Source organism: Schistocerca piceifrons, chromosome 7, assembly GCF_021461385.2.
Source record: "Schistocerca piceifrons isolate TAMUIC-IGC-003096 chromosome 7, iqSchPice1.1, whole genome shotgun sequence".
In the NCBI taxonomy this organism is placed as follows: domain Eukaryota; kingdom Metazoa; phylum Arthropoda; class Insecta; order Orthoptera; family Acrididae; genus Schistocerca; species Schistocerca piceifrons.
In genome coordinates, this window is record NC_060144.1 from 91,635,876 (window position 1) to 91,659,243 (window position 23,368).

Here is a 23,368-nt window from a genome sequence, read left to right on the forward strand (position 1 = left end):
CAAAAATATAAGAACGTTTTTACGGATTCTACGTAAGTTGATTAATCTAAAATTTGGCAATAATTTATTCCGCAAACGAATAAAACAGGTTAAAGCTTATGTCAGAGCGCAAGACTGTTCCTCATTGACAGTAAAAGCAATGCACTGTTTCCCCATAGCTTTTATGACTGTGCCTACAGCGCCATCTGTTTTGTCGTCGCCAGTTGAAGTGGTGCGGGACTATCAGTTAATTAGCCTGTATGCTCGTCTGCCGCAGCAATGTGGTCGACCCCGACGCTGCTGCTGCTGCTGCTGGGTGTTTTGCTGGTGGCGCCAGCCGCATCCTCCACTGGACTCAGCACCCGCTACGACGAGACCACCGGACGAATCCTGATACTGGGACACAGGGGTGAGTGTGTGGCGCGCCAACAGATGGCTGTCTTGCCACCTGCTCGGAGCAGCCATCCTTAGCTACCGTAATATGTCAAAGTTTCTACACAGGACGTTCACAGTACACGATCAGTGCTGTAATCAACCACTAGAAGAAGAGGCAAAAGTAGCAGTGTGCGTCTAGTACCAGTGGAATTCTTTGCTATAATTACTGCTGTCCTTCTGATTAATGTGCATAGTATTCAGCGTTGAACGATCTGAAGTTTATACTACTTTTTTTCTAATCAAGCAACTGGCTGGCGGAATGAACCCACCAATATGACTTATTAAGTGACTAAACATCAAAATACAAAATTTTGGAATGAAAGTAAGGTAAACGTTCTCAGAATTCGTTCATCGTCCTCACACGAATAGTACGATAACTGGGCGCGTTTAAAAACTCTCTTTCACATAGTACATGGATACTGGGGCATTAGAATAAAAGGCTGGAGCAATTGACTGAGTTAGGGTTTAACATTTTGCATAATCACATTTACTGAAAGCTTCAAGCAAAATTTGACATCACCATAATTCAACAGAATAAAATCCATTTCGGCATGTACTCACAGGCCACAATGAGGAGGGCAGACTGAGAAAACAGTCAGTGTTCCAATCACGATGCTGACTGTTTAACAAATCTTAATCCTAGAGTTGTTTCAGTAAGTTGATGACTAACACTCAATTAAGAAAACATTAATCTCTAGTTATTCAACAGCCCAGCGAGTAACATTCAATAAGACAGCATTAGCCTATATAGCTTTCAGTTATTCAAAAAGGTTTGTTAGCAAATAGGGTAGCACATAAGACGAAATTAGAAACTACAGTTGTGCTTTATGTCTTTGAAACAGACTATGAAGCAACGCTTAGATCAGGAGTGGCCAACCTTTTCGGCAGGCGAAATGAATTTTTGAAAGAGAATTTTACCTTATGTCACATGACCAATTTTTGTTTTGTGAACCAAAAAAGCAAGAAATTGTAATATATTTTTTAAAGAAAATAAAACAAACTGGCCACTTTACCTCGAAGATGTCTAAACGTTAGGAGAAAATTTTATACATCGACCACGATCTATTAGCCCGAAAGTTTTAAGTGATGTCAGTAACTGCCGTGAAAGCTTACATTGTATGACCAACATACAAATTTTTTCTTTACAGGAGTGTAGATGAAAATCTAAAGATAGTTGAATCAATGAAGTGAGATATTCCTACTGTAATTGGATATGATACGAAAGACGCTTAATGGAATGCCCCTTTGGGGATTTTACGTGAAATAAAATTTAAATTTTCCACGGGCCGCAAGTTGCCAGCCTCCTTGACTTAGATGATATGTATCAGCTAACATGTTCTTTAGTTATATAGCACATTCGCAAGCACGAAACTGATGAAACAGTATACTTTGGATGTTTAAAACAGGCCGGCAAATCATACTTCGATGGAAAAGATTAAGTGCAAAAATCAGCCTATATTAAAAACGACGATTTTGAGCAATAAGAAAAAAATACTTTTGTCATGTAGTTCCCTTTGTTACGATAACTAGCGAAATACAGGGAATGTAATTGCTCAGAGATTGATACGATAGCCATGAAAAACTGTCTTGTCAACACATCCAACTGTTGTTGTTGTTGTGGTCTTCAGTCCTGAGACTGGTTTGATGCAGCTCTCCATGCTACTCTATCCTGCGCAAACTTCTTCATCTCCCAGTACCTACTGCAACCTACATCCTTCTAAATCTGTTTAGTGTATTCATCTCTTGGTCTCCCTCTACGATTTTTACCCTCCAAGCTGCCCTCCAATACTAAATTGGTGATCCCTTGATGCCTCAGAACATGTCCTACCAACCGATCCCTTCTTCTAGTCAAGTTGTGCCACAAACTTCTCCCCAATCCTATTCAATACCTCCTCATTAGTTATATGATCTACCCATCTAATCTCCAGCATTCTACTGTAGCACCACATTTCGAAAGCTTCTATTCTCTTCTTGTCCAAACTAGTTGTTGTCCATGTTTCACTTCCATACAAACGTGAGTAAATTACGATTTGACGAGAGACAGTACATTTTGGTTAACGTTGGTTGGTGTTCCCTATTACCTATCTAAGACGTTTGACTGTGTATTCATAATATAAACTACAGAGTTCCAAGAACCAGATTTAAATGATGACTCTAGGAGTATACTAAAACTCTCTATGTGTTGCTCATATAGGGATTGCGAGGACAAAATTAGATAAATTACAGCGTGCATAGAGGCATTTAAACAATAATTGTTGCCGCACTCCATACGTGAATGGTATCGGAAGAAACTCTTATAACTGTTACAATCGGACTTCCCTCTGCCATGAACTTCACATTGGTTTACGGAGTATAGTTGTAGATGTAGATGTAAACGTAGACATAAGAATGTAAACAACGTTAGCTTCCCTTGTTCACTGCGTGTTCCAATGGCATAGCCCTCCTTCATTCTACATGTACAAGGGAATCAAATCTGAAACGTACTGTAACTAATATCTCACAACAGCTTTTCCTATAATAAAGGCCGTTCAGTGCTTGTCTTGTTCACTAGAAATGCGGCCCCGTGAACATACAAGTACATATCCAAGTAACTACCCGTCAATTACGTGAGCCGAATTTGGATTCAGAAAATATGTGTAGTGATGTCAGAGTAAATAGAAACATTCCATGTGCTTCAAGCACAAGAATACAGTATGGCAGTGGGCCCAATACACCTAGTTGCCATCCACCACAGAATCCAGAAAGTACAAAGGTACCTCATAACACGAATAGCTTGAGTAACCCAGGGTGGCTTCACACAGCACATCTGCACACTCTTCCGTACCACAGGCCCTGACAGAGGATATACACTTTGCCGGTTGTCAAACTTCGTGCAAGTCGCCAGACCAGCTGCTGACAGCGCTTTCACGAGACAGAAGGCGCAATCGTCCACCATCCGGTGATGGTCCACTCGTCCTCGCCCCACTCTCTCTCCGCTTACCCCTCGCTGCCCCGCAAATAAAAACCTGCACGCCGATGATTCGGTTTACGCCTCGCGACGGCACTACTACCAGCTTAGGCTATTATTTGGAAAGGGGTCAACAAAGGCATGACATCTCTTTCCCTTCCTTTTGATATGTATTTGGCCATAAATTTTGTAACGATCCGTCAAAAGTCGTACAGTGTTTCCAATGGTCTAATAACCAATCCTCGTGCATAGCCAGCTGATACCTGTTTCACTGCACGAATGTATATTTTCTTCCTGCTTACGTTCAGGAAATATTTTAAATATTTTGCGACATTCTTCCCCAACAACAGCTGGGTGCATTCCACCTGCTGGATCAAATGTTTATCTGTCTCAAATCAGCCGTTGGAACTTGAATTCGCGTAAACTACACTCGGCCCCATTTTAAAATTCAGTTTTAAATAGTGTACGATGAGTGTTACATCTGTCGTGTAGTAGTGACAGATTTTTTTCCCCTTTATTTTCATTTAACACCTTAAATAAGATGGGCTGGCAGCAGCACAGTACGTTGCTCTTCAGCCACAGGTTTTACAAAAGAAAAATAATGGAGACACAAAATATACAGAACATAGTGGGGGACAAAAATCAGTAGACACAGTAACGAAAAACACGACGCCATTCACACGCGAAGACAACCAAGGAACTGTTAAGTCTGAACACAGACACTGATGATGGAGACGACACGTGAACGATGGAGTGTGGGTGGCGAAAAACACTGAGGCACAAACACAATGGCACGCACAAGAAACCGATGGCAATGATCTCCGGCGCGCGAATGTCCACTTAACGTGTGCGAGTCAGGGCACCTGCCAAGAGGGGAAGAAAGTGGAGGGGGCGTGAGAGGGGTGAGCAGAGATGCCACTGGGAGGGGAGGTGGGGGGAGGAATGAAGGTACGGGGGGTATGGGAAGCCTGGGGGGAGTAGGGAGGGGGAGGAAGGGAGGAGGGAAGGAAGGGAGAGAGAAGGGAGAGAGGGTGACCTGACGAAAAAACGCAGGATGTGGGAGAGGAGGATCAAAGTTGATAGGAGGGGTAAATGGAGGGGAGGAGGGCATCATCAGGGAGGGGTAGCTGGCGGAAGCCACCTTGGGAGTGAGTAAGGAGAGTGGAGAGATGGAGAGCAAGCAGGACGTGGAAATACAGGCGTGGCAGCAGGTGGGGGTAGGAGAGGATGGGAGAGACAAGCAGCTGAGGAGGATAGAGTTTACCGGAGGTGTAGAGGATCTGTATCCGTTCGACAAAAAGGAGGAGGTGGGGGAACGGAATAAGATCGTACAGGATCCGCGTGGGGGAGGGGAAACGGATGCAATAGGCGAGGTGAAGAGCATGGTGTTCGAGGATTTGAAGGGATTTGTAAAAGGTGGGAGGAGTGGAGATCCAGGCAGGGTGGGCGTAGCAGAGGGTAGGGCTGATGGGGGATTTATAGGTGTGGAGGATGGTGGACGGTTCCAGACCCCATGTACGGCCAGAAAGGAGCTTGAGGAGATGGAGTTGGGAGCGTGCCTTGGCTTGGATTGTTGTGAGATGGGGGGTCCAGGAGAGGCGACGGTCAAGGGTGACGCCAAGGTACGCAAGCGTGGGGGCGAGGGCGATAGGACGGCCATAGATTGTGACATAGGGAGCGGAAGGAAGGGGTGGTTTTGCCCCCTGGGTTTTGGAAGGATTGACCTTGAGCAACCACTGGTTGCACCAAGTGGTGAACCAGTCAAAATGAGATTGGAGACGGTGTTGGAAGTGTTGCAGGGTGGGGGCGAGGGCAAGGAAGGCAGTATCATCGGCGTACTGGAGAAGGTGGATGGGGGTGAGGGCGGCGGCACCTTGGGGCACACCGGCGGAGGGGAAGGACGTGTAGGAATCCGTGTTACGGATGGTGACGTAGGAAGGACGTTGGGAAAGAAAGGACCCGATCAGACGGACGTAGTTAAGAGGAAGGGCGAAGGCGTGGAGCTTGAAGAGGAGACCGGAATGCCACACATGGTCATAGGCGCGTTCGAGGTCGAGGGATAGGGAGCGATGGGAATTGAGCTGTTCGGAGAGGAGAGCTTGGTGGTTTCGGATGTTTACCTTTCTGACAGCATAGTACGCCAAGGAACCAATACATGGCGCTGTTAATTTTTTGTACCTCAGTGTCACAAGTATTTTCAGACACACGTCAGTGAAAAAATTAAGCGCTGCAATCTTATCTATACTAGCACAAATTAACATTGAACTTACATCGCTAGGAAATACGGATTTTAGGATAATGTTGGTTATTTTCTTCCGACTTCTTTTATTTTCATCCTTTTCGCTTTTTTCCGTAGCTAATCTATCAACTTTATACTATTTTACTATCCTCATACGTTTGTTCTTGTTTATCTCATTATTTGTATCTAAAATGACCACAAGAGAGCCTCAGAATCATATTTTATCATTTAACCATTTCCTTTTAACAATTTTAAATTTAGCTTTATTCGTCTTTTTAATTATTACAGTTTATCACTGTAATAAGTTACAAATTTGCCTAGTCCACTGTACACCCTTTCTGCGTTCCGTACAAATTTATACCTCATGAGTATGTGTAGACTTATAGCAGCATCATCTGACCAGCTTATGACACAAATACGAAGGTTGTCCAGAAACTAAGTTCCGATCGGTCGCGAAAGGGACACCATAGTGAAAATCCGATGAAGCTTTGCACGGATGTTTCGGGTAGTGTCTCTAGTATGACCGTCGATTGCATCGAGACGCTCTTTTCAGTTGTGAGCGCACTGTGAACGAGTAAAGGTGCCCAGAACAACGATGTCTCCCGCCAAGTAGGAGGGCCCGCTGAGAGGCTTCGCAACCCACCTAACACAACTGCCACGCAATTCCTTCTTCACGGTGGTTCTCAGCCGCACTCTGCAGGGGCAGTGAAGAGGCTGCTGCAGCCTTTTCGATTGGAAGTGTTGGATCACCCACAACACACTCTTAATTGGCTCGTCCTGTGTATCATCTCTGTTCAAATGAAACGCTGGATACGAAGACAAGACTTGGGCGCAGGCTACCCGCTATAGACCAGCGCAGAGAATTATCGGAAAAGTACAGGCGGTTGCCTTCTATGCCGCTCCGACAAATGCCTAAGTCGAAGCGGCGGCTATGTACAGATGTATCTGGAAAGTGTAGATAACTCTTGCAAATAAAATGTTTCTAATTTTCGTTGTGTTTTCCATTTACCGACCGATCGGAACTTAGTTTCTGGACAACCCTCGTATATATTGTGGCTATTGTAATGCAGTTTGTTTATGAACAGTAGGCTGTTAACAAGGTGACTTCACCGGTACTGTGGCCTGGTTTACACTATATTTTAAGTATGTGTGGCGATGCAAAGCTGATTTTGTGTATATTTTGCGACGATGTCACTATGCCTTTGTTGTATTAGGATATGTTATAAAACGGTTATGCCTCATCATATTTAAAGTGCTTGTTTCCACATCCAAGAAAGCAGCATTTTTAATTATGACTTATTTTATTGTTTTAACACGCAGTCTGCCGACTAGTACTTCACTTACCATTTTAGCTGCAGATCTGAAGATGGTCATTGCTGACCGAAACTGGTAGTCTAAGGACCAAATGTTTTGTTATCATTCACGGAAACTTCCTGCATCACTGTTTTAATCCTCGACCATGACGCAACTTATGATGTACAGATTTACTGTTTTTGATTTGTGTATTAAAAACTTAAGGAAATTTCTCTTCTTCTTTCGATAAGTTTCATTTATATTTGAGTTCCTGGGTAGGAAAAACGAATTTATTGGTAAATGGATCCTTTAAGGGTTCTGTTTCTATCGATTGAAATACGGAACACAAAGTAGTGATGGTATGTCAAGGACCAACTCTAAGTGCTGATGCGAAGGACGGGCGTATAGGTAGTATAATAATATAAAATATGGGCATGTGACTGATAAGTACACATGGCATGTTTGAGAGCGACAGTGGTAGCTCGAACGTTAGTCCAACAACGATATAGAGAAATGTCTGCTGAGGTGATCGCAACCATGTCATCATTCATAGATATTACGCTGACGTACACATATATATTGACACTGAGAACTTTTGACTGACGTTTCTGTTCCTAGTAAGATGAAGATAACTTTATAATAATTTTTATGATGTAGCATGCTACACATTTCCTGTGTTTGGACACCTTTGGTATTTATGAAATGTTTTTCAGATATCTACTATTGTCTTAAATTCACTCACAAGAACTAGTTTGCCCGCATCTCGTGGTCGAGCGGTGGCGTTCTCGCTTCCCACGCCCGGGTTACCGGGTTCGATTCCCGGCGGGGTCAGGGATTTTCTCTGCCTCCTGATGGCTGGGTGTTGTGTGCTGTCCTTAGGTTAGTTAGGTTTAAGTAGGTCTAAGTTCTAGCGGACTGATGACCATAGATGTTAAGTCCCATAGTGCTCAGAGCCATTTGAACCATTTGAAGAACTAGTTACTTGCATCTTGTAGGTGGCCGCAAGGTGGAAGTGGGATACGTCGAAGCTACCGGCGACAAGCAGTCTCCAGCTCCACGTCACGAGAGTCAAATCGATGGGGATTCTTTCCACTTCCGGAGCTCAAAGATCGTCTTTCGGCGCCAAGACAGAACGGGCCGGTGTCTCACTGCCCAGCAGTGGATCAACTCTTCGGCAGCGGCGGAAACCATGTGTCAGTACCACCTAGGAAGCCACGTCTACGGAGGTATCGAATCGACCTACCAGAAGTGGCCCATCGAGCAGAATGTGATCGACCGCTACCCGTACGTCACCAACAAGAGAGACCACGCCGCCATCGCCGCTCGCTACTGGCTCTTCTCCGACGGCAGACTCGTGCGTGTCCATTCGAACAGTCCTCTCTTCATCGACCAGAACACCGATCAGACGCAGAATCAGTTGTGCTTCGTTGCCGAGAACAAGTCTCCCTATGCGGAGGATCGACCCGACAACGTGCTGGAGTACGAGCTGTGCTGGTTCGACGACGTGAGGCAGGCGCACGAGTTCGCCGTCCAGAAGTACCTGGGCAAACCGACGGCGATCCCAGACGAACGCGTGGTGACAAACCCCACCTGGACAGTGTCGTCACCTGAGCAGAACGTGAGGGACAGGGTGGCCGACATAATGGATCACGGATTCGAATACAGTGTCATCCAAATAAACGGCATATGGGAGACCTGCCACGGCAGTCTGACAGTCGACACGGCCAACTTTCCCGACATGCGTGCGCTCACGGATGACCTGCACGCACTGGGATGGGCCGTCTCGCTGTGGATACACCCATTTGTAAACCAAGACTGCGAGCCATTTTACTCTGAGGCACTGGCCAACGGGTACCTGGTCCGCAACAAAACTGGCAGCACGGCCACTACCTGGTGGAGGGGCGACGCCGGCATTGTCGACTTCACCAACCCAGATGCAGTAGCTTGGTGGACGGGCCGACTATCGGTAAGTACACTCGTATTAAATCCACTGTCTAAGGTATAGACATACACTCTATAGAAATCGTACTTCAGAGCAGTCCTGTCCTACAAACGATCATCTACTGAGAATATGTGGTCTTCATATAGTTAGCTAGCACAGAGTGATATTCCATAAGAAATGGTTCAAATGGCTCTGAGCACTATGGGACTTAACTTCTGAGGTCATCAGTCCCCTAGAACTTAGAACTACTTAAACCTAACTAAGGACATCACACACATCCATGCCCGAAGCAGGATTCGAACCTGCGACCGTAGCGGTCGCGCGGTTCCAGACTGAAGCGCCTAGAACAGCTCGGCCACTTCGGCCGGCGATATTCCATATGAGGAGAATTTACAATATCTGAAATTTAATACTCGCAACAGGCACTCAGCAATTTGATTTGAAGCTCAAGATCTGAAACTTAAGCAATCTGGAATACAATATAAAAGGAGAAATGAATGAAAATTATCAGTCAAGTATTGCTTAGTATGCGTTTTAGTTACTTAGGTACATTTTCTGGCGCGTGATAAAACTTCAAATGAAACCAGATACATACACGTGTCTATATATTAAAAATTATGAAGCAACTGGTGCAGGAGACCTTTGTTTCGCCTCTTAACTCATAGCTCTTGTTTGCATAATTTTCCTTTTCACTTCTATTTACACCTTTACTTCACGTACCGACGGGTACCTGGTCGGCAACAAACATGGCAGCACGGCCACTACGTGGTGGAGGGGAGACGGCCGAATTGTCGACAACTCCGCTGCAGTAGACAATTGACACTGCTACCAAGGTGTGTTGTTTACTGCACTGAACGAAAGAGATACAAGAAACGCTGAATGAAACACTGTGTGTAAGCATTCTGATAAAAAGGCAAATAATTTAGAGAAAAGTTTGAATGTTAAGGAACCGCTGCTGCCATTTTGGGCAGTCTAAAATACCATTCTAGTAGCGGAGAGTTAAATCATCCTTCTAAAGAAATCTGTGGTGGGCCGTTTAGATTTGTTTTTTTTCTTCATTTATATAAACTCTGTCTTCATCCCAATATGATTCGCTGTTGTGGTTATTTTTGTCATCAGTCTTCTTACTGGTTTGATGAGGCCCGCCGTGAATTCGTCTCTTGTGCCAATTTCATCTAGGAGTAACGCTTGCGCCCTACGTCCTTAGATGTTTGCGAGATGCGGCCCAGTCTGTCTTCCTCTACAGTGTTCTTCCTCTACAATTCTAGTACCACGGGGAATTATTCCATGATCTCTTAATACATGTCGTCCTTTCCCTTATCCTTGTCCTTTTTGCCCTTTCTTCGCCGATTCCGCGGAGAACCTCAACATCCCTTATCTTAGCAGTCCGCCTAATTTTCAACATCCTTATGTGGCACCACATGTCAAACGTTTCAGTTCTCATCTTTTCCCAATGTTCCCACAATCCGTAACTCATCATTCATTCTCCGTTACACTACACTGATCTCTATTTTATACAGACCGAGCCTTTGAATTTTGCTTTTCAGGTGTTCTAGTTTCCTCGCCACGTTCAATTCCGGACATTCCACGCTCAGAGTTGTACTGTTACCTGTTCGTTGATTATTCAGTCTTTTTCTCGTGGTTACCTTTTCATTGGTAGTTGTCTCCCGGAGATATGAATGGCGGACTAATTTGGAATCACGAATGGAGCGCCCGTCATAATACTTTTTTAATTACAGGCCAGATGTCCTGTGGACATACATTATCTGTCTTTAATGCAGTGTTTCCCATTGTGTTCTGCATCCTCATGCCGTTCAGCAGGGCTGATTCCTCCACCTATTAAGCGTGGATTCCCTCCGCAAAAGCAAGGGATTACCACGGAATTCTGTCTGCACTCTTCCGACCTGTTTGACAAGACAATTGAAAGAACGAGAGCGCTTCGTTATACCGGCAGTCTTTGTCCGACGTTACTGCTGATTTTGATTCACAATTTGAGCAGCAACTGGGATTAATCCAGGGGCCTAACGCATTTTGATTGACAGTAGAAGATGCAACTCCTACAGCACAGGTACAATTACGTGTCTTACTGGACGACGTGATAATTGTTTGTTACTGTACCCGCCGAATCCGCAATTACGAATTGAAAAGAGATTATATGCGAAATTAGACTTTCTCGGCGAATCTCGACGATGAAATTTTCTCTGCTTATCATCCAAGTCAAAGCGTCGTTCTGTGGCAGCGTTTCAACAAAAAAATGGTTCAAATGGCTCTGAGCACTATGGCACTTGACATCTGAGGTCATCAGTCCCCTAGAACTTAGAACTACCTAAACCTAGCTAACCTAGGGACATCACACACATCCATGCCCGAGGATTCGAACCTCGACCGTAACGGTCTCGCGGTCCCAGACTGTAGCGCCTAGAACCGCTCGGCCAACTCGGCCGGCAGCGTTTCAACATGTTTCCTATTTGTCATCTTCAGGCGAAGTATCGGGTTCGTGCCCTGTCGTGGTCTTTATACCCACTGGGCCGCAGGTTCCTCAGCCTCGCCTGCGTCAGCAGTGTCAATGGCGCCCCTCTGGTATAGGAGTCGCGGGGGTGTGTGGGGGGGAGGGGAGAGTCGCGGCCGGTGTTGCTGGGGGCTCCCCGCATGCTGGCGGGTCTGGGTGTCGCGTCCTGGTGAGGTCTGTCCAGTGCATCTGCTCGCTTCACCTGTTTCGCATCGGAGCGTTCTTATCGTATTTTTGGTATCGCTGCCTCCCATGAGGTTGGAAACCGCTATCTCAGTTGCCAAAGTTATCATGGACTCCTATCTCCACAACCGCCTTAAAGATAGATTCCCAGAACACGTTCGCCGTACAGAGCAGCTTTGTTTGTTCAAATTCAAACATTTGGTTTTCTTTGAAACTGTGTTCCGCAGATTTCTTCGTTTGGCCTTCTTTGGCGAGAAGAAGAGAGATGAAATTCGTGAAGAAGTCTGAGCCGTATATCGACTCGTGCTATACCTTGTGTTTAGATTGCATTGGTTTTCCTTTTCTTTCCATGACATGTTTGTTTGATATGTGTTCTGTCATTAAACGGATGCTTGGTTGTCTTTTCTCTCTGCTATCGATATCTGCGTTTTTGCTTCCGAGAAACTGCTATGGAGGAAGTGAGATCTTTGACCGGTGGTGACATCGTGTGGTGGCGCGGAAGTAAGGGGTGCACGCAGAGAGTCTGGTGGACACGGGAGGGCAGTGTGGCTCGCCAGCGCGGACCAGGCGTGGTCGGTTGTACCGAGTCGCCACGTGATGTATGTCGGTTTTGTGTAACGATCGGGTCGAGTTGACGGGAGAGCTCCCCGCAGGTTGGTTGTATACAGAATCGCCCCACGAGTAGTTGCTGTTCATTTCACCTTGGTGGGACGTTAACAAGCTTCTTTAAGTCCTTCGTTTCAACACTGGAGTTTATAAAGGAGACACCTAACATGAAGGAGCGGTCACTACCCGTCAACGCTGCAGAGAAGACGTGAACTCCGGTGACAGAGCGTGTTGTCGCGTGACCGTGGCGTGTTGGGTACGCTGGCGACGCGTTCGTGGTCGGATGTCTGGATCCTTGCCATCGAAGGTCGTGTACTGCCTGTTCGAGCATGATTGCAAGTTAAGTTAGTGGAAGGTTTAATCATTAAGTAATAAGTTTGCGTAACCAGTGTCTCTTCTGCCTTGTGGCCTCCGGCGATCGGGTTTCCTGCCCCCGGCACCGGTGTAATTGAAGACAGTGATCTTTCCTCCTCCTCTCGTACTGCCCGATGGCGGGTGTAGTTTTGTCAGTTTAATTGTTTCGCTATTCTGTCGTGTGTTATGAGTAAATTCATGATTCTTGTTGGTTCGCTCCTTCAGGACTGTGTGGTGTAATGTTTCCTTGCACGAGGTTAGCTCTAATTCTGTCAGCAAGTTAAGCCACCTTATAACAAGTTTTCGCTGGCTAAAAGTCGGTGCAGTGACCGTAGCCACTGTGTGTGTCTAAGACACTAAGTGCTTGCCATTCCTTCAATATCCTGGGACACCCACAGCAAATATTGCCAGGAATTAATAAATTGTTCTTCGCTCATCGGCCAAAATGAAGAAAATGCTGTGCTCAGTGAAGCACAAACTGGGAATACAGATAGGTGTAGTCAGCTTCGAGTGTGGCAAACAGTGCATCGGCCAGAAGCAGCGATGTATATCGCAGCGATGCTCAGAAAACGTAAGGAACGTTCGCTTAAGCCAAACGGAGAAATCTGCAGCGGAGGAATACAGTCTCAACGAAAACCATATGTTTGATTTCGAACAAACAAAGTTGTTGAGCAGGGTAAACGTGTTCTGGGATTCGATATTTAATGAGGGTGTGGAGATAAGAGTCTAGGATAATCTTGTCAATCGAGATTAGCGGTTTCCAGATTACCACCACATGGGAGTCAGCGACAACAAAAATACAACGCGAACTCTCCAACGTGAAACAGGGAAGGCAGCGGATGGAACGAACAGGTCTCATCAGGACGGTATGCCCGGACCTGTCAGCAGGCAGGGAGCCCCCACCCCCACCGGGCGCTATTTTCCTCCCCCACCCTCACCGCCACCACGACGTGGCGCTGAACTCCTACCAGAGGCGCGCCGACGCAGACGAGGCAGAGGAACCGCGGTCCACCTGAGGACGATAAGTAGGAAACTTGTGGAAGCGTTGCCGCAGAACGGCGCCTTGACTCAGCTGATAACCCGAGAAGACTTCATAATCGGAAAGAGATGGTATTTTGGAGGACATGGTCAACAACAATAATTATATTGTCCAATAAAACACTTAACCAGCCGTTACCACAAGAAGTTGACATATACTCACGTAGTAGCTAAAATCTAGCATTGAGCTAAGTGGAGTCCTATGTAGATTTCTTGATACATTAAGTTTGAACTCCTGCCTTCATTTGATGTATCTTTATGTGATTTAATTGCGATTATTTTGCCTTGCGATACTTTTTTCGACTTCGTGCGGAATATTCTAAATTCTGTTTCATTGCAAGACAGCGGGTGTTACCACGCAATAAAACCGCATAGAATTAAGATATTTTTATAGAGATTTTTCTTTGGTGAGCGAGCACTGGCACTATCACCTGTTTCCAACTGCGACTGACGTTCCTAGGAATGTCGGTGCCATTGCAAATCCTATTTTTTTCGTATTTTTTTACAGTGGTTCGCCGGGCGGAGTGGATGTGCGGTTCTAGGAGCTACAGTCTGGAACCGCGAGACCGCTGCGGTCGCAGGTTCGAATCCTGCCTCGGGCATGGATGTGTATGGTGTCCTTAGGTTAGTTAGGTTTAAGTAGTTCTAAGTTCTAGGGGACTGATGACCTCAGGAGTTAAGTCACATAGTGCTCAGAGCCATTTGAACCATTTTTTTTTTTTTTTTTTTTTTTACACTGGTTCCGGTTATTGCGAAAAATACGTCAGAGGAGACACTTTTCCGATTTTAGAGACACATTGACTGTACAGCACTCCATCCACATATATCAACATTTGAGCGGTTGTGATTAGAACAGAACAGTTATCGGTACCTAAATTCTGTTTTTACTTTCAGTGAGAAGCCTTATGCATTTGCAGATAACATGTTCAAACGGCTCTGAGCACTATGGGACATAACTGCTGAGGTCATCAGTCCCCTAGAACTTAGAACTACTTAAACCTAACTAACCTAAGGACATCACACACATCCATGCCCGAGGCAGGATTCGATCCTTCGACCGTAGCGGTCGCGCGGTTCCATACTGTAGTGCCTAGAACCGCTCGGCCACTCCGGCCGGCAGATAATATGTGCCTTGTTCACTGTTCACCCAGAACATTATGACCACCTTCCCAATAGCCAACGTATACCAACGGCAACGCGCCATGGCGTGGAAGAAATGAAGCCTCGGTAAGTAGCTGGAGGGAGTTGACACCGCATCGACATACACAAGTCAGCCAAGTCCCGTAAATTCCGGGGACGGGGAGATGAATTCTGACGCCGAGTCACATCCAAGATCGATCGAATTCATTTATGGCGAGTTGGAGGGACAGCACATCAACTGTGTTCTTCGAATCACTCCATGTCACTCCTGGCCTTGTGATATGGCGCATTATCAGGTTGAAAAATGTCGCTGCTATCGCGAAACATGATCATCAACAAGGGGTGTACGTGGTCTGCAACCATCATACTATACTCCTCAGCCGTCATGGCGCCTTGCACGAGCTCCACTGCACCAATTGATACCCACGTGAATGTTCCCCAGAGCATAATGGAGCCGCCGCATCCTTGTCTCTGTCCCGCAGTACAGGTGTCTAGGAGTTGTTCCTCTGGAAGATGACGGATTCGCCCCTCCCATCGGCATGATGCAGAAGGCTTCGGGATTCATCAGACCATGCAAGGCTCTGTTACCGCGTTAACCTCCAGTGCCGACAGCCCCTTGCTCACTTGACTCGTAGTTGCCGATGTCGTGCTGTTAACAGTGGCACAAGAGCCGGTCGTCGGCTGCGGAGGCCCGTCGTTAGGAGTATATTCCGACATATTTATATTCTGCCCAGCATTAAAGTCTGACGTTAGTTCCACCAAAGTTCACTTCCATCCTGTTTTACCAATCTGCTCAGCTCATCATGTCCGGAACTTGTGAAGAGCAGTAGCTGCTCAGCTTCACGTCGCCTGGACGTGGTTTCGCCACTTGTTGAAGATACTCACCGCTGCACTCCTCGAACACCCGACACGTTGTGCAGTTTCCGAAACGCTCGTGGCGAGCCTGCAGACAATCTGAATCTGCCCTTGGTCAAACTTCCCCATTCCACACACACAGCGCGCTCATGGATGCTGCGTGCACCGTGCCTGCGTCTGACTAGCAATCATTCCTCCCCAGGTGCCGCTGCTATTGCCTGACGGTACGTTGGTGGTCACTATGTTCTGGGTGATCAGCGTATGTCCTTTATTGATAAAAAAGAGTTGTTACTCCACTGCTGGATGTTAACTTGGAGTCCTACTATCTGGACCAAGAGGTGCCATTTCCTCCATCTGTCCAGGTACGGCATTTTATTCCTAAACTCTTTTCAGGCACTTCGCAATGAGACAGGGGTGGACACGTTCATGTTCGACTACGGCGAGTCCAGCTACCTGCCGCAGCCGGCAGAAATCACGCCACTGGAGAAGAGCCCCGTGGTCTTCTCGGACGAGTACTCGAGCGTCGGCTCCCAGTTCGGGTCCATGGTGACGCTGCGCTCCAGCGTGGAGAGCCAGCACCTCCCCAACTTCTTCCTCATGGACGTCGTCGACACCGCGTGGAGCAGCCAGAACGGCTTCAAGACGCTGGTGCCCAAGCTGCTGCAGCTCAACATGGTCGGCCACCCTTTCGTGATGCCGGAGCAGGTGGGCGGCGCCGAGAACCACGGCGGGTACCCCACCTACGACCTGTACATCCGCTGGCTGCAGGTGGTCACCTTCATGCCTGCCTTACGCTTCCACGTCAAGCCTTGGGACTTCGACAACGAGGTGAGTAACTTCCTATCTACGCGATTCACATGAAAATTAAATATATCTTCACAGCATTGATAGAATGTGAGGCCTGCAAAGAATTTTCCGATGAAGCTGCAGAATTAATCGACATGTATTTCAAAACGAATTCTAAATCTACAAGTAGTCAAACAATATGGTTCAATATACGGAAAAATGATATACCTCTTATAGAGAAAATTTGCAAGAGACAATAAATATACAATTGACTGAGATCACGCAAAACACTCATAAACTACGAGTTGTGGAAACAAATAGTCCGTGTCAGGTGTGGGATTATCAGGAAACCAGCGCCAGGTGAAGGTAGCTGATAATTTTCTATTTACAGATGTAATTCGTTTCCTAATTAGTAATGGCGTAACGTAACAAAGAGGTCGGTTAGCATTTGTACTTTTTTATTTCTCGTGTAATCTCACTTAGCGTGATCGTATTAAACTTACCTGTAGGTCTTTTCAAAAAAAAAAAAAAAGTTGCTTTTTCTCAAGTAGACTGATACTCATCCAGGAAATAGCGGAGACAATCATTTATTAGCTCGTGAATTAATACAAAGCGAACGGACTGCCTGCAACAAAAGATTATCTGTCAGACAGATATCTGTGCAGATGCACAGTGTTTTGATTTGGAGCTGTCCCTGTAACTACGCTCCCATTGTCAGGGTTGTTATACTCTGAAACTTGGCGACAGCAGTGATATTAGCAGAAATCGTCGGCATAGTTTTATTAGTCGGTTTATCGACTGATTCGTGCGAGAAAACAGCATGTTTACTTTTTTTATCACGAAGCAACACTTCATCAAATAATAACAACTTAAGATTAGAAGGGAAGATCGTTTATTATTAAAAAGTATGTCTTCTACGCAGTTCATACCTGGTAGTTCTGTCTTCGAACTGCCCACCCACACATCTACATCTCTCTCTACACTTACGTCTCACTATTGTGCAGTCTACACTTGGGTGCTTTGCACGGCGATCATCAGATCACCTTCAGACTTTTTCCCTAACGTTCCAGTCAAGCAAAGTGCGTGGGAAAGAGGAACACTAAAATCTTTCCACTCGGTCTTTGGTTTCTGTTATTTTCTGAAGATGAACATTTCTTCCTATGTATCTGAGAGTCAATAAAATATTTCCGCATTCAGGAGAGAAAGTTCGTGATTTAACTGTGTGAAATGACCTGTGCGCAACGAAAAACGCCTCTGTACTGATGTTTGCCACCTAACACGCGTAGCATATCCGTGGCACTCTTTCCCCTATTTCGCGATAACAGAAAGCAAGCTGCCCTTCTTTGAACTTTTTTGATATCCTCCGTGAACTGTGCCTGGTAAAGATCCCATATCACGCAGCAGTATTCCCTAAGAGGACAGACAAACGCAGGTGTGTTACATTTTCTAAGTATTTTGCCAATGAAACGCAACCTCTGGTTCGCCTTTCAAACAACATTTTCTTTGTGATCATACCAATTCCAGTTGTTCGTAGCTGTAATCCCTAGGTTTGGGGTTGAATTGTCACCCTATATGTTTGTATGATTTATTTGTACCAGAAGTGTAACGGATTCCCTTTAGTTCTCATTGCGTTTATGTCTCACTTTTTGTTTTTTAGCACAGGATGTCGTGTATCTGCTTCAGCAACCATTCATCAATGCTGGTGGACTCCCTTTATTGATAAAAATTATTTCTCGGACAGTCAGTGCAAGAGAATCACAGAAATCTTAAAATTACAGTTAGATACATGTCGAGAGAGATGTTTTGCGTCGAGGCCTACGTTCATATTACGGAAATCCAAATTCCAGTATGATTCAAGAAAACAGTGTCATAATAATATTCTCTGCACTGAGTAATTTATGCATTCAGATTGTTTATCCCAAGAGATATGTTCAGTACACGATTATCTTCAAAAAGTTGTTTACTCATTCATTAACACTCTATTGGATTTAATTTCAGCAGGGTAGCTCCCCCCTGTAACAGTGTAATGGTGGATTACGTTACAGACACTGGACATCTGCCGCAACCTGACCAGCCTGCACATCCAGTACGCACCGCTCATCGTTGAGCTGATGAAGAAAGCCGTTCAGGACGGCACTCCCGTCAACAGGCCAATCTGGTGGATCGACCCAACGGACGCCACGGCACTCACAATCGACTCAGGTATGACCGACAGATTGCTGTGCAGTTCCTACTATACATTTATTTTGCACACTTGTTCGTATCTTACTATGTTCAGTCTGTAATCCACTTTCGACTCTCTGCGTTACGGTCTGTCTCAGAACTAACCATTAGAGCGTGTTTCCTCCAAAAACTAGCGCACAACTGAGATAACTCTAAATCTGAATTGAAGACTGTCTTTGAAAAGATGTTTTTTAGCGGAAAACTTCAGCAGTACTCAGGATACAGTATAGCAACAGAGACCGCCCACATTCTCGCGAGGTTATCTGGTTATTAAGCACGCCGCATATTCCGTAACCCACCGCGAGACTAGTCTTTTCAGTCAATTTCCTCAAGATTGGCCTAACTTCGAAACCGTCATACCGCGACTGAGCTGCTATTTAGTGACAACCTTTCTACCGTTTATACTGAGAATGCCCATAAAAACCGGTAATCATGTAATTATCCATTATTCAGGAGTTAAATTAGATAAACAAACTAATCTATGCAATTCTCAGATGATAATGTAATATTAACTTGATTGGTCACATTGGACCACTTGAGTCATTCCATGTTCACTTTTTCTTTGGAGATTGGACTACTTGCTTCTTGCGCTCAGCCCAGTACTGAGTGAAAGACAATATCCAGTTAGCAATAACTTGGCACAAGCCTATACGTACAGAATCTAGTCTTCAAATTTCGTTGTCTAAAAAAAAGTTACACCTTCCAAATTAATGCACAAATTTCAAACAGTGTGTGAAACAATGAACGAAACTCTTAAGTACACTACTGGCCATTAAAACCTACAACGTGCTGACATGAGGAAACTTTCCAACCGATTTCTCATACACAAACAGCAGTTGGCCCTGCGTTGCCTGGTGAAACGTTGTTGTGATGCCTCGTGTAAGAAGGAGAAATGCGTACCTTTACGTTTCCAACTTTGATAAAGGTCGGATTGTAGCCTATAGCGACTGCGGTTTATCGTATCGCGACATCGCTGCACGCGTTGTTCGAGATCCAATGACTGTTAGCAGAATATGGAATCGGTGGGTTCAGGAGGGTAATAGGAACGCCGTGCTTGATCCCATCGGCCTCGTATCACTAGCAGTCGAGATGACAGACATCTTATCCGCATGGCTGTAATGGATCGTGCAGCCACGTCTCGATCCCTCAGTTAACAGATGGGGACGTTTGCAAGACAGCAACCATGTGCATGAACAGTTCGACGACGTTTGCAGCAGCATGAACTATCAGCTCGGAGACCGTGGCTGCGGTTACCCTTGATGCTGCATCACAGACAGGAGCGCCTGCGATGGTGTACTCAATGACGAACCTGGGTGCACGAATGTCAAAATGTCATTTATTCAAATGAATCCAGGTTCTGTTTACGGCATCATGATGGTCGGATCCGTGTTTGGCGTCATCGCGGTGAACGCACATTGGAAGCGTGTATTCGTCATCGCCGTAATGGCGTATCACCCGGCGTGATGGTATGGGGTGCCATTGGTTACACGTCTCAGTCACCTCTTGTTCGCATTGACGGCACTTTGAAAAGTGGACGTTACATTTCAGATGTGTTACGACCCGTGGCTCTACCATTCATTCTATCCTTGCGAAACCCTACATTTCAGCAGGATAATGCACGACCGCATGTTGCATGTCCTGTACGGGCCTTTCTGGATACAGAAAATGTTCGACTGCTGCCCTGGCCAGCACATTCTCCAGATCTCACCAATTAAAAACGTCTGGTCAATGGTGGGCCGGCAACTCGCTCGTCACAATACGCCAGTCACTACTCTCGATGAACTGTGGTATCGTGTTGAAGCTGCATGGGCAGCTGTACCTGTACACGCCATCCAAGCTCTGTTTGACTCAATGCCCAGGCGTATCAAGGCCGTTATTACGGCGAGAGGTGGTTGTTCTGGGTACCTATTTCTCAGGATCTATGCACCCAAATTGCGTGAAAATGTAATCACATGTGAGTTCTAGTATAATATATTTGTCCAATGAATACCCGTTTATCATCTGCATTTGTTCTTGGTGTAGCAATTGTAATGGCCAGTAGTGTATACGACCTGAAAAGGTACAAAAATTAAATTTTTTTGAAACTATGGCTATAACATTACTGTTGTATGGAAACGATAGTTGCGTAAAAAAAGACAACAAAAATACAACCAGCGGAGATGAGATCCTCGAGAATGTTTAGGGTTGCACAAGAAGAGATTCAGTACATAACGTAGACGCTAGATAACTGGCATATGCTGTGCGGTTACGCTGTGTTTCCTTTGCGTGCAGAATTCCTGCTGGGCGACGACATTCTGGTGGCGCCAGTGGTGTGGCACAACAACTTCAGCCGCGACATCTACCTGCCGAAGGGGATGTGGCGGGATGAGGCGGACCCCGAGCACCCCACCATTCAGGGTCCGGCCTGGCTACACAGCTACCCCGTGCCGCTCAACACTCTGCCCTACTTCACCAGGATCAGCGCCTAGCTCGCGCTGGCGTAATATGAAGGCATTATGAGCGCTGCTGGTCATTTCAGTGACGGGACTGTGCTACCATGAACCTGTATGATGGCTGCTGGAAATAAATGTTAGGTTAATATATGTGTTCAGGTTATTCATATAATGTACCCATGCAACCCACTTTCAGGCTGCCACTTGGTCCAAATGAAGAGTCTGTTATCTTGTAGCGTGGAATCCAGCTGTCAGCTATGTGTATTTACAAACGTGTCGCCCATTAACAGTGGTTGATCGTTCTTGCAGGGCACAGTTCTCTTGCTCATCTTTAAAGTTTTTTGCATGTTACACAAGCAGTGTCACACGTGCCAACGATAGTGGAGTGCTAAACATTGTTGTAGGCCACCAGAATGGTAGGCAGCAGTTCGTTGCATCAAAACCACGTTTATCGCATGTATTTATGCGAGTTCTTGTGCAGCATCACACAATGAAGACACATATGACTGAAAGTGTTGGGAAAACATCACATGATTACCTCCATATTTCATTTCAGCAAAAGTGAGTAGCAGTTCACATTGTACTGTGTTTCTTCAAATGTTTTACTCGTTTTGTTTTGTATAATCTACCAGAATCACTTGTGAAATCTCAGTGGACTCCCCAGGATACTACAACAACTTAACAGGCAAGAGGAAGGTGCAGGCTGAGTTTGACGAATGCCATTTGTTGTGCATCACAATAGTTAGCTATCCTTTTTTTAACAAGATATACTTAAAAACATCAGTAAAATGTAAATCAATAGTAACTGTCAGACTGATTTGAGGACGGCAAACCAAAAAGACCAAACTTACAATAACTGTTTTTTCTCTTTCAGGTCGAGTAATGACCCATAAAAATAACAAGTTTAACATTCATAAAAATACAGCTCGAGAGCCCTTTAGACATACGCAAGATTGCAACCAGGCCTATCTGACTTCACTAGAATTGTAGAAAGAACAGTATCTAAACAATATTAAAACCACTTTTTAGATAATAAACTTCGAGCAAGGAAGGAGGTCCTTATTTAGAAAAAAATTTGCAAGTTCACGATTACCATTCAAATAACTTCAGGGCGCTTTTGGCGCTAGCAATTTAGCAACTTTCCAAACAGGAACATTATTCAAAATTTTACAAGTTCAGCATTTGACAATATCTTAAAATTTACAGTTCCAGGATTACAACAAAGATTTGGAACGCCCTTTGGGCACTAAAAATTTTGAAACAAAGCTAATAAAGATTTTAAAATCATACGGTAATCCACAATTACGATTTGAAAGATCTTCAAATGAAGTAGGAATAGAAGACAGGGCTGGGCTGCCAGACGCGATAGCTTACAGTTGCGGACATCTCGATTTCACCTTAAGTGCGAATGCCACAAGACTAACAACTTGTAAAGAGGCAGGAGGCGGGAGGCGAAACACCACGCCGCACACTCGTACGCAGGCGACGCGCACTGAGCACGCCCGCTGCGTCGGCCGATAGTGAACAGCACGGTCCTGCCAACGGCACCTGCGCTACAGCCAACTCGGGAAGCCGAGGGAAAACACGCAGACGTATAATTCATTCAAGACTGATCATCAAATAAGTAAATTCCCAAGCACCGACACTAGAGTAATAAATGCGAACCCCACCCCGGACACCAGCGACAGTTTAAGTGTTACAATGACTGTATAATTAATACAAAGATTAATCGGTTAATCGTTTAACAGAAAAAGACCCCTCAAAGAAACAAATTCACTTAAGTAGGCTTAAAAGTAAGACGGAATGCTTAAGCTCTGAGACCTAAGCACGAGATCACAGTAGTAATAAGATATACAACAATAAAACAATAAATTATTTCTTTCCAGAGAAGTGTTGGAAGTTTGAATACATTCAAATATATTACACATAAGGGTAGTTCGCACAGAGAGGGGGACGGCGAATTTACTGGCTTGAGTACGGAGTGACGGAGAACAGCGGCCCAACCAGCCTGACAGGACCGCGTCCAACATCGGCGCACAGGTGCCAAAATCCACAAACAGAAGTACCTCACCCTAAAATAAGTTAGGACAGGCGGTGGCCTTTCTGTCCCCAGAAAGGAATATACATGGTTTATTTAATCAGTTCCCACAGATCGGGAAACTTTTCACAATACTGAAGCTAGTTACATATTTCATGTTTTTCTCTCCGTTCTTAGAAGTGTCGCTATGCAGTGTTGTCATTCCTAATTTATTTGCTCCTGTTTCCAATTACTTACCACAGTGGCGCGATTTTTACATATGAATGATTTGTTCAAAGAATAAAATTATCTGTTTCGCCATGAACACAATTGTTCTACACTCTAGAAATCTTAACATGTCTCAGTACGAATAGAAAAACTTGAAAATGA

At 45.2% G+C, this 23,368-nt stretch overlaps 1 protein-coding gene across 1 annotated transcript; it reads left to right on the forward strand.

The window, feature by feature from the left end:
* Positions 1-258: 258 nt before the first annotated feature.
* Positions 259-20,997, forward strand: LOC124805461 (myogenesis-regulating glycosidase-like). The gene is made up of 5 exons (XM_047266025.1): positions 259-388; positions 7,889-8,859; positions 15,914-16,348; positions 18,352-18,508; positions 20,801-20,997. Exons 1-5 carry the CDS (start codon positions 259-261, stop codon positions 20,995-20,997), a joined length of 1,890 nt encoding a protein of 629 aa, XP_047121981.1.
* The last annotated feature ends 2,371 nt before the right edge of the window (positions 20,998-23,368 follow it).

Excerpts from the sequence above, each read along its gene's own strand:
- LOC124805461 (XM_047266025.1), top strand. The coding sequence starts at position 259 with ATGTGGTCGACCCCGACGCTGCTGCTGCTGCTGCTGGGTGTTTTGCTG. Across the intron at positions 389-7,888 it reads CCTGATACTGGGACACAGGG|GTGGCCGCAAGGTGGAAGTG; the intron begins GTGAGTGTGTGG and ends TGCATCTTGTAG. Across the intron at positions 16,349-18,351 it reads CTTGGGACTTCGACAACGAG|ACACTGGACATCTGCCGCAA; the intron begins GTGAGTAACTTC and ends ATTACGTTACAG.